Consider the following 10620-nt stretch of genomic DNA (forward strand, 5'->3'; position numbering starts at 1 on the left):
GATGTTAATTATTTCTCATAGCTAGATAATGGTGTGGAATGACTCAAACATCCTTATAGATAAATAATAGTTCATATCTTCGTTGTATGTGTTGTAATTAGTATTATTTTAGTAATGTGATTGTGTAAAGTTAAAGTAGGAATCTCAAAAGGATTGGAGATCAAATATTTAAGGCTTTATATTACTTGTAAGGCAAGAAAGTCATCGTGATTTTATAAATAAAGACATAAGGTCAGAGGGTGAAATACAATTGTCAAAAACACCAAAGCCTCTCTCATTGCCGTCCCTGTCTCTCTCAGCCACTCTTAAAATTTAGTTTACAACAATAGGTGCTTTATCAAATCATTTGAGAAGTGCTTTTAGATGACTGAAAATGATTTTAAAGAAAATATTTTTTAAATTAATTCTTAGTAAAAATTGTTTGAGTAGAGCTTTTAAAAACTAGTCCCATCATTTTTAAATCTCACAGGCTTAGCATGGATAAGTTTTTTAGCCACCAACCTCCTAGAAATAATCCATCTAAATTCTCCAACTTATGAGGACAGTTTCCATTTTCTTCTCTGGGTTGCATATAAAATCTTACTAGTCTTGTTAGTCCTGCATATCAAGGGGGCAGTATTTCTTGGACTATTTTATTAATAGACCTAGGCTGTGTTTAGAAAAGTTGTCTAGAATAGTATGCTCCTCTCTCTTTACCCAAATTCGAATCTTCGTTCTTGTAGTTTAAATTATATTTATTAGAATATCGCTCAATTACAAAACAAAAAAAATATAATAATTTTCTCTTGACGTTCTCTCGAAGTCTTCCACAACTGCTGCAAGCTAAGACATGCTTCACAAACATGCACCAAGACTGTTTATGTAACATTGGCCGGACTACTAGTTATGCACTTTATTCCGGGTTCTCTCGCTTTGCTGTCCACACATATATTGTGACTGGATAGGAAGACAACCCAAAAACACAAATCAATGGAAGAACTCTTTACCGAAAAAAGAAAAAAAAAATTGACGGAAGAACTGAGAAGTTGTCGACTAAATACAGAAGTTAGTGAGTTATCATATACAAACCCGCAGACTGTTCAAATTTTCACTGTTGTGACATACTTAATAAGCATGCCAACGATATCCGATTGGACCTTTGAGGCTGACTCCTTCAAGTTCTTAATTTTCGTATCAGTTTCTTCTTCGAGCCTTTTCGCATTGGATCCTGAACTCCCACTTGTCTGCAGAAATTTTAAAGCTAATCAGAGAAACTTATCAAATCATTAGGATCTCAAATTAATTCAAAAACCCTTATGCTGTGTTATGTTGGTATGAATCATAATGCTGCTAATTATTTCATCACAAAAAGGATCATTTTTTTTTTGGGCAACAATGGAGTGACGCTGATACATTTGGGCAGTTGATGAAAGACTAGTTAGTACATCTGCAATTTTCTTTTGGTGCTCAGCCTCCATCTTCGTGCGATAGAGTTGCACTTCCCTATCAGCTTCTTCTTTAGCTTGTCTCAAGCGTGCCATCTTCGCTGAAGAACGTAAAATTATTTTGGAGGATTCATATCAAGAGCTAAAAGGAAAAAAATAACAAACTGATAAATTCCGGCACGTAGAGAATGTTAATTGCGGAAATTAGCATAAGAATGCATTTACAGTTTCTAGCATTGTTCACAATTTGTTGAGCATCCTGTTCAGCTGTTAGCAACATCTGGATGCCTCCTTGTCCTCTAACCGAATCCATGGCGGGCAACTATATATATCTTACCTGAAAAAGGAAAAGATTCCATAGGGATTTAGAGAATTAGTTGGTAGGCTTGTAGCTTCTTACTAACACGTAAACAGAACCCGATCATAAACAATACACCAGCACTCAAACACACCAGTCTTACTGTTGATTTTCAAGGTTTTCTTTTCATTCATTGGGGATCATTACAAAGAGAGCAGGCTATATAGCCGGCTAGGAAAAACTAAAAAACGAAGCAAAGAGGTTGTCAACATTAATTAAGGAGTTGACAACTAAGACTCCTATACATAGAGATGCTAATCACATAAGAACCGGATCATTAACCACCTAGGGAACCATTAATACCCAAAAGAAAACTACATGAACAATTCCCTTATTATCCAATGTTAGCATAAACCATCCTAATAACCAGGAACCCTAATAACCACTGGACAACTTCCAATATTCCCCCTCAAGCTGGATCCAGAAGGTTGATGGATCCAAGCTTGGAGAGAAGCCTTTGAAACTGATGGGAGGCCAACGGTTTGGTGAAGATATCTGCCAGCTGATCGGAGCTTTTTACATAATGTGTCTGAATCACCTGCGACTGGACTTGTTCATGGACATAGTGACAGTTGACTTCAATGTGCTTCGTCCTCTCGTGAAAGATTGGGTTTGATGCGATGTGCACGGTCGCCTGGTTGTCACAGAATAAGGTCATTGGTTGAGTCGTGAATCCACCTAAGTCACATAGAAGTCCCTTTAGCCATATCAGCTCACACGCGGTTGAGGCCATTGCACTGTATTCAGCTTCGGCGCTTGATCTTGCGATGACATTTTGTTTTTCGCTCTTCCACGTGACCAAGTTTCCACCAACGAAGGTACAATAACCAGTGGTGGACTTGCAATCAATTGCGTTGCCTGCCCAATTTGCATCACAGTACCCCATGATTTGAGTGTTGTCATTCTTTGTCATGAGAATGCCACGACCAACAGACCCTTTTAAGTAACGTAAGATCCTCTTTACAAGGTTCAAATGCTCGATGGTGGGGGAGTGCATGAACTAACTGGCGATACTCACTGAGTAGGAGATGTCCGGTCTGGTGATTGTTAGGTAGATCAGCTTACCAACAAGCCTTTGATAGGAGCTGATATTCGAGAGTGGTGTGCCTCCCAAGTTAAGTTTGAGCTTGCTATCGAGAGGGGTAAGTGCATGCTTAGCATCACTCATATTAACGTTCTTGAGTAGGTCCATGACATATTTTCGTTGATTAAGAAATAGTCCCTTGTGAGAAGATGCCATTTCAATTCCAAGAAAATACTTCAACACCCCAAGATCTTTAATCGCAAATCTTTGTTGAAGTGACTGTTTGAGTGTGGAGATTTTTGCAGCATTATCACCTGTAATTATTAAGTCATCCACATATATCAACACAACTAATTTGTGCCCAGCTCCATTGCAAACAAATAATGATGAATCTGCATTACTCCTTTTGAAACCAACACTGTGAAGAACTGAACTTAGTTTAGCATACCAAGCCCGAGGCGATTGTTTCAATCCATAAATCGACTTGTGCAACTTACACACCAAATCAGGTTCTTGGCTTTGAGGGTGTCCTGGTGGCAATCTCATATAGATATCTTCTTCAAGGTCACTATGTAGAAAGGCGTTCTTCACGTCCATTTGGTACATGGACCAACCCTTATTAACGGCAACAGACAATAGAACACTAACTGTGTTCATTTTTGCAACAGGAGCAAAAGTTTCTTTGTAATCCACCTCAAATGTTTGAGTGAATCCTCGAGCCACCAGCCTAGCTTTATGTCTTTCAATTGAACCATCTGAATTGAACTTGATCTTATACATCCATTTGCAACCCACTGCCCTTTTTCCTTTTGGAAGTTTGGTGATGCTCGAGGTGTTATGTTGGTCTAGTGCTTTGAGTTCATCTCGCATTGCTTCTTTCCACACAACTTGGTTATTAGCCTCATGAAAGTTTTGAGGCTCACTGTGACTTGAAATGTTGTTAAGGAAGGCAGCATGGGATGAAGTCACCTTTTGATATGAGACCTAATTGGAGATTGGATGCCTCGGTTTATATGTGACAAAATCTTGAAACCTTGTGGGAGGTTGTCTGTCACGCCCAGGATTGCGTCGAGGAACTGAGAGAGTTGTCTCACTCTCGTTCAAATTATCAGACACACTTTGCAGATTTTCTTGATTGCCGTTGTCATCATCATGCACGGAACCATCTGGATGAGTGCTTTCATTGTTGACTTCAGTGAGTGGTGTAGAGGATTCATCATTGTTGACATGGTTAGAACCTCTTTCATTTAAAACATCTGGAGTCCTAATTCTTGGTAGAGGAAGCAAATCAAAGATACACTCATCCTGACTTGTGGTTTCAAGGGACTTGCTGAAAAAAGGGTTAGCTTCATGGAATCGAACATCTTTGGATACAATTATTTTTCTCAGTTGGGGATCATAACATTTATATCCTTTTTGTGTTGATGAATAACCAAGAAAAATGCATTTGTGAGCTCTAGGGTCCAATTTATCTCGATGGTGTGACTGAACATGAACAAAATAGACACAACCAAAGATCCTAAGATGAGAAAGGTCAATTTTCCTTCCTTTCATGACTTCAAGGGGAGATTTAAACTCCAAGACCCGGCTAGGAAGTCTATTGATGATGTATACAGCTGCCATAATTCCTTGTGACCAAAATCTCTTTGGTACATTCATTTGTAACATCAATGCTCTCGTTTTTTCCAGTATGTCACGATTTTTCCTTTCGGCTACACCATTTTGTTGAGGTGTGCCAACACAACTTGTTTGATGCATGATACCATGATTGCTCAAATATTATGACAGGATATGGGACATGTATTCGCTGCCATTGTCAGATCTTAAAGTTTGAATTTGAGAGGAGAAATGGTTCTTAACCAGATTGTGAAAATCCTTAAATACTTCCATCACTTCACTCTTAGACTTTAAAAGGTACAACCATGTGGCTCTAGAGAAATCATCAATAAAGATTACATAATACTTATAACCATCAAAGGATTCAAACGTTGGTCCCCATACATCTAAGTGAACAAGTTCGAAAACTTTACTAGTCCTAGATGAGGATGAGTTAACATGTAATCTAGTGGCCTTAGATAGATGACAGGTTTCACACGAAATTAAATCATTCCCTAGGTTTGGAAACAAAGCTGACAGAACAGGTTGAGAAGGATGAGCTAGACGTTGAAGCCACAATTGACAATCTTAGGATGGATTGGACGTGGCTTGAAACCCCCTGGGACTGTTCTTGGATATGTAATAGAGACCATCTAGGTAAAAGCCTTCACCAATCGTCTTCTTGGTGAGACAATCCTGAAAAATGACATTATGAGGAGAGAAGATGGCTAAACAATTCAAGGTATTGGTGATTTTTCCCACAGATAGAAGTTGAAATGGAAAAGAAGGAACATATAAGGCTACTGACTTAATTTTGTTCGACATTAAGTTGATATTTCCCTTGCCTAAAACTTTGGAACTCTCACCATTTGCAGTTGAGACTTGAGAAGGTTTTGAAAATTTTTCAAACTTGTGAAATTTAGAGACATGATTGGTCATATGATCTGTGGCACCCGAATCAACAATCCAAAAATCATGCATCATATTTACATTAAGAGCAGTTTTGAAAGCAGTCATGATACCTTGCATGTCATCTCGAGGCATGTGTTGAGTGTCTGCTAGGAAGCCAGCGAACTTGCCTAGCAAGGCTGTTGAGTTTCCATCTTCAAAGATGACCGTTTGATCACTCTTATTCCCTTCTTTCTTGCTTTGAAGGTACGCTGCAAACTCATTTATGAGTGCAGCCGGATTTGCTGTGAAGCTTTTGAGTGTATTAGACCCATGTGAGGTTGAGGCAGATGCATTGTTAGCTCTGTATGTGGCACGGTTCAGCTTTTGTATACCCTTGTTATCCTTCATGAACTCCGACTTTAATTTTGGATGTAAAATCCAGCATGTTTCCTTAACATGACCAGTATAGTTGCAGTGTTGGCACTTCAAGTGTGGATTCTTCCCTTTGTATTTCCTTTCGTTGGTCAGGTAGGCCCTTGCTTCTGTTACATTGGTCTTTGAGCCAATGTTCATTACCTTCCTTCGTATTTCTTCACGTTGGATGGTTGCACATACACTGGTGAAGGAAGGTAGTTCGGGGTTCATGAGTATATGGCTTTGTAGGTCTTTGTATTCTGAATCGAGACTTGACAAGAGTTGGAATATCTTGTCTTCTTCTGCCCTTTTTAGTAGCACATACGCTTCAGCTGTATGAGGCCTATACATTTCCAGCTCATTCCACATGCCCTTCATGCTACCTAGAAGTTGAACAAAGGGCTTTCCTTCTTGTTGCAGGTTGGAAATATCCTTCTTTAATTGGAACACACGTGCAGCGTTGTTCTGACTGCCATACATCTCTTTGATAGTCTCCCATAGCTTGAATGATGATTCAGAATAACTGAATATTTCAGCTAGCTTACGTTCCATGGAATTTAGGAGCCATGACATAACTAGTTGATCCTTGCAAAGCCAGGTTTCATAAGTTGGTGAGGAAGCATCAGAACTTTGATGCATCCATTTATGAACCCTAACTTAGACCTTCCACCTAGGACAAGACTCACTACTCTTAACCAGGGCAAGTAATTAAACTCGTTTAACAAGACCGAGCTTAATCGTTGATTCGAATTGACATCCATCTCAGACACGTTCGAGGAGGAAAGTATCTGAGAATTTTCAGCTTCAAACGAAGAAGAATTTTCTTCCGCCATACCAGAAGATGAACACAATCAGATGGTAGGAATGCAGAAGCAGGTTATTTTTCCTGCTCTGATACCATGTTGATTTTCAAGGCCATACCAGAAGATGAACACAATCAGATGGTAGGAATGCAGAAGCAGGTTATTTTTCCTGCTCTGATACCATGTTGATTTTCAAGGTTTTCTTCTCATTCATTGGAGATCATTACAAAGAGAGCAGGCTATATAGCCGGCTGGGAAAACTAAAAAAACGAAGCAAAGAGGTTGTCAACATTAATTAAGGAGTTGACAACTAAGACTCCTATACATAGAGATGCTAATCACATAAGAACCGGATCATTAACCACCTAGGGAACCATTAATACCCAAAAGAAAACTACATGAACAATTCCTTTATTATCCAATGTTAGCATAAACCATCCTAATAACCAGGAACCCTAATAACCACTGGACAACTTCCAATACTTACGTACATGGCAGAAATGTTAATATTTGAAGAGCATTATTAAGGAATAAGATACAGGGACTCTCTTAAAATTGAAACTCACCATGGACTCTCTACTACCTCATAGTTTAACGTTAATTCTCATGTTGACATTATGAAATTTTAGACATTTCAAAGGTCCCCGTTTCAGTCTCGCACAAGGCCCCAAAATCTCAGTGTTGCCTTACCTATTAGCTAGGTAAGATGATAACTACAACCAATTCTTACAACAACCATGATTGAAGGCAACTAAGTAAGGTGGTAACTACAAACCATAGTGTAGCCATCCAATAATGAACAAAAACTACTAGTGTGCAATACATATTGATTCATCTTCAATAAACTAGCTATTGGCCGGTCTAGTGTTGCTTCCTTTAAATAATCAAGAAGAGATCTCAAGTCTGAATTTTTCCTCCGTCAATGAATGAAAATAAAATAAAATAAAAACAATCAAAATCTACACATCTTGTTCATGTGCAACAAAGGCAGATTCGTATAATTAAAAGATTATCTCTAATTCATGAACAGATACATGCAATGGATCATATTATCCTAAAGTAGTAGCTAATCTTCAGAATAATTTGATTAACTATTTATATATGTATGTATATATGGTACAGATGAATCAAATTATATGACAATAAGAATACCTGAATTTCTGCCTTATTGAAGAGCAACGAAAAGTTCAAAACCTGAACGAAAAGATATATTGCCGAAGTGTGTTATCCTTAGAAATTAACGCTTTCAGAAGTAGGAATTCCAACCTCTTTGAGATTTATTCAAGTTGGGGAGGAGATAGACTCCATCAAGAACGGGCTTAGGTTTCAGTTTTTGAGTTCAGTCAAAGCCGTTTATATGCATACGTGTAAGTAGCATATTGAGTTAAAAATTATACCAGCTGAGAGGAACTAATTCTGTTGAGAAATTACTGGGTCCTCATACTGTCATAACCATAGAGGGATGGGGATTCTCTCCCCTCCCCTCCCTCCCTTCCTCTCACGGTTTTTTTCTTTTTCTTTTTCTCTCTCCTTTTTTCTTCTTTCTCTCTTTACAAAGACGAAATCTTGAGCATTCAAACAGGAGGGGACGGAAGAGGAGGAAAAAAGAGAGGAGAGAATCCTTGTCCCAAACTTTTATGGTGATGATGTGTGGTGAGCTCTAAACTCTTATCAATATCATCTTCTAATATATAATTTTTAAATTCTCTATATACTTTTCAAGGGTCATAGAGGTTTTCTCTTTTGCTTTGTTTATGGTTTGTTAAATATTAATAGGATAGTAAATGGAATAGCACAAAAGTGTCCATACCCAAACACTGCAATTTTAATAAAATATACATTGCTTAATTATCATGAAAACGTAAAATACGCAGCTTTGACTCTGTTGGGTAGAAAGGACACGGGGAAGAAAGTAAGAGTGATCGACCGAGATAAGATGCACTAACATCTCCAAGTTAAAATGTAAACAATCCCTACACATCTCTTATGCATTCCAAATTATTTTTGTTGGAATTTGCGATTGGATAGTTTTGGGCCAATGCACATCTTTCTCGCCTTGTAGAATTAAGAAGTACAAGGGAATCGGTTTCTGTAATTCTATATACCTCCCTTCGAGATCTCTTTTGAAGGTGCAAAATCTTGTTTATTCCTTACTAATAAGGTATCTTAACCATATAATTTTCACAATCGGAACTGTTCAATTTTTTAATTTTCATTTGAAGATCATCTCTATACTGTGAATATGTTATATGGTACCACACTGTCAATTTAAGGTCAATCTTTAAATAAAGCTTAAGAAGTTAAATAGTTCCGATTACGGAATTTATATGATGAAGTTATATTATTTACAAGGGACGAGATATGTGTATTTCCTTATGGGATTCAAGTATTATCCATTTGCAATTGTATCTTGTTCTCTTCTTACTCAGATTGGTAGTAAAGGGACTTGTGATGCGAGTTCAATACAGGTGCTAGCGTGCGTAAAGAAACATTTCCAAACGGGGTTATCAAGGGTAATAGTACACCTTGTGTTCCTGATATCTATAAATATTTCTCCGTCTAACAACATGCATATCCTCCGTTGAAAACAAGTGTAATAGTACACCACATGATCTGTGTTCCTAATATCTATAAAAATTTCTTGTACTAACACCATATCGTCCAGTCAAACGGGTTCATTTATAGACTCTACTTCATCATCTAACACTATTGTCTTTATGTTTTTGATCACATTTATCACTAGCACTACGATTAGGGATATTTTTATCAACTAGTAAATGAGAGATCTTGTGAAAGCAAGGGTTGACTTATGACTTGTTAGCCCAAATTCCAAAGTATAATCTTGTTGTGTGTGTGTGTGTGTTTTATATATATAAACACACACATATATATAAGTGAATATTGTACTTCTCCTAAACAAGCTATCCAATATTGGGAAGAGAACTTATTATCAAAAATCCAACCAACGTTGGTCCTGCCTCCTGTGTTCTCTATATGACTCTCTTCTATGCTACCTCATGCCCTATAATTGCTTTTGTTAAAAGCTTACATAACACTAACCATTAAGGGACGAACAGGAGCCGAATCTGGTTGTGCAAAGTAAGTGTTGGTGTCTTGAGCGTTGTTGGGATAATTCTCATTCCCAAAGGAAACAAATGATGACGATTCTACCAAGTCCACCATCGCACCTTCACTTTTGAAATGCTTGGATAGATTTTGATACCTCTTACACCTGCTTGTCATCCCCAAACGAGGCTGAGGCACCGAATTATATGTCACCACAGCAATTGCCTTCTCCACATTGTTGCCAGATTCAGCATCATCCTTGTCGTCATCTTCCTCATCCTCATCATCATCCAGTCGCTCTGCCTTAATTTCACCAGCATCAACTTCTTCGCTGAATAGGAGGTCTTCTTCCGTTTCGAGCTTTTCTTCATTTTCCTCGCTCTTAACGTTGTCTAGAAGTACAAGGTTGATGACAAGCCGACCATTCTCACGGAGGGCTTCGAAGTATTCTTGGTGCTTCACTTTCTCTCCTTTGAGGACCAGCCTTCCATTGTAGCAATGTCTGGTTAAACTCCAGGGCATACGACATGTCAAATTCCCTGTCTGTGCTAGCAACGGTATTGGCGGTGGGTATTCCTTTTTCCTCCGATCACATATTTGACCAGTATCAGTCCGACTCCGCTTGATATGAGTGGTAAACGTCGACGATCCTGCCGCATTCTCCACCCACAATTTATTTTGTTCTGGGCTTCGCATGACTGGGACACCGCTATCCGTCCCAATCAGGTCGTCCATTGCAGAGGACGACCATGATGTTGTGCTATCCAAGAACATAGAAGAAGGCTGCCACCGTGATGGCAACGACAGTGGTGATGAAACCATGAAGCTGTGAACAATGTGGGGGTGATGATGATCTAGATTTCGAGGGGGGTTTTGACTAGCCAGGGTTTTGAGGCCCAGTTGGAGATATTGGTTGGTTGAAAATCCTTTTGGGCTATGCATGGGAAATAATGGTAACTTAGATGATGCCCACAGCACAAAACCAAAGAGAGAGGACATGCTGGATTTAGCAGTGGAAAAATAGCTTTCACTCGACGAATACAT

At 38.6% G+C, this 10620-nt stretch overlaps 3 protein-coding genes across 4 annotated transcripts; all 3 read right to left on the bottom strand.

Annotated features, from left to right (window-relative positions):
* Window positions 1–691: 691 nt before the first annotated feature.
* On the bottom strand, window positions 692–7819 carry LOC137717200 (V-type proton ATPase subunit G-like). 2 transcript variants are annotated; one of them, XM_088699157.1, is made up of 5 exons: window positions 7663–7819; window positions 1650–1761; window positions 1425–1525; window positions 1105–1223; window positions 692–936 (listed from the first exon to the last, which is right to left on the bottom strand). In XM_088699157.1, the coding sequence occupies exons 2-5, from the start codon at window positions 1735–1737 to the stop codon at window positions 858–860; spliced, it is 387 nt and encodes a 128-aa protein (XP_088555283.1). In that variant the 5' UTR covers window positions 1738–1761; window positions 7663–7819; the 3' UTR covers window positions 692–857. The 2 variants fall into 2 exon arrangements, with proteins under 2 accessions (XP_088555283.1, XP_068312598.1); XM_068456497.2 differs by having other exon boundaries at window positions 1069–1223.
* LOC137717199 (uncharacterized) lies at window positions 2783–6259 on the bottom strand. The gene is made up of 3 exons (XM_088699025.1): window positions 5425–6259; window positions 3840–4170; window positions 2783–3734 (listed from the first exon to the last, which is right to left on the bottom strand). The coding sequence occupies exons 1-3, from the start codon at window positions 6257–6259 to the stop codon at window positions 2783–2785; spliced, it is 2118 nt and encodes a 705-aa protein (XP_088555151.1).
* Window positions 7820–9555: 1736 nt separating the features above from the next.
* On the bottom strand, window positions 9556–10620 carry LOC148694590 (uncharacterized). Its single transcript, XM_088699026.1, has one exon. It carries the CDS (start codon window positions 10618–10620, stop codon window positions 9556–9558), a length of 1065 nt encoding a protein of 354 aa, XP_088555152.1.

This window comes from Pyrus communis, chromosome 8, assembly GCF_041283825.1.
Source record: "Pyrus communis isolate YQ-2024b chromosome 8, ASM4128382v1, whole genome shotgun sequence".
NCBI lineage: Eukaryota > Viridiplantae > Streptophyta > Magnoliopsida > Rosales > Rosaceae > Pyrus > Pyrus communis.

Bases quoted from the DNA above. Each gene is read 5' to 3' on its own strand.
- LOC137717200 (XM_088699157.1), bottom strand. From the start codon at position 1,737: ATGGATTCGGTTAGAGGACAAGGAGGCATCCAGATGTTGCTAACAGCT. The intron at 1,526-1,649 runs GTAAATGCATTC...TACGTTCTTCAG, and splicing joins TGTGAACAATGCTAGAAACT to CGAAGATGGCACGCTTGAGA. The intron at 1,224-1,424 runs GTACTAACTAGT...AAATTTCTGCAG, and splicing joins ACCAAAAGAAAATTGCAGAT to ACAAGTGGGAGTTCAGGATC.
- LOC137717199 (XM_088699025.1), bottom strand. From the start codon at position 6,259: ATGGAACGTAAGCTAGCTGAAATATTCAGTTATTCTGAATCATCATTC. The intron at 4,171-5,424 runs GTATCATGACTG...TTGTATCCAAAG, and splicing joins GCCTCGAGATGACATGCAAG to ATGTTCGATTCCATGAAGCT. The intron at 3,735-3,839 runs GTTTCAAGATTT...CAACATTTCAAG, and splicing joins GACAGACAACCTCCCACAAG to TCACAGTGAGCCTCAAAACT.
- LOC148694590 (XM_088699026.1), bottom strand. From the start codon at position 10,620: ATGTATTCGTCGAGTGAAAGCTATTTTTCCACTGCTAAATCCAGCATG.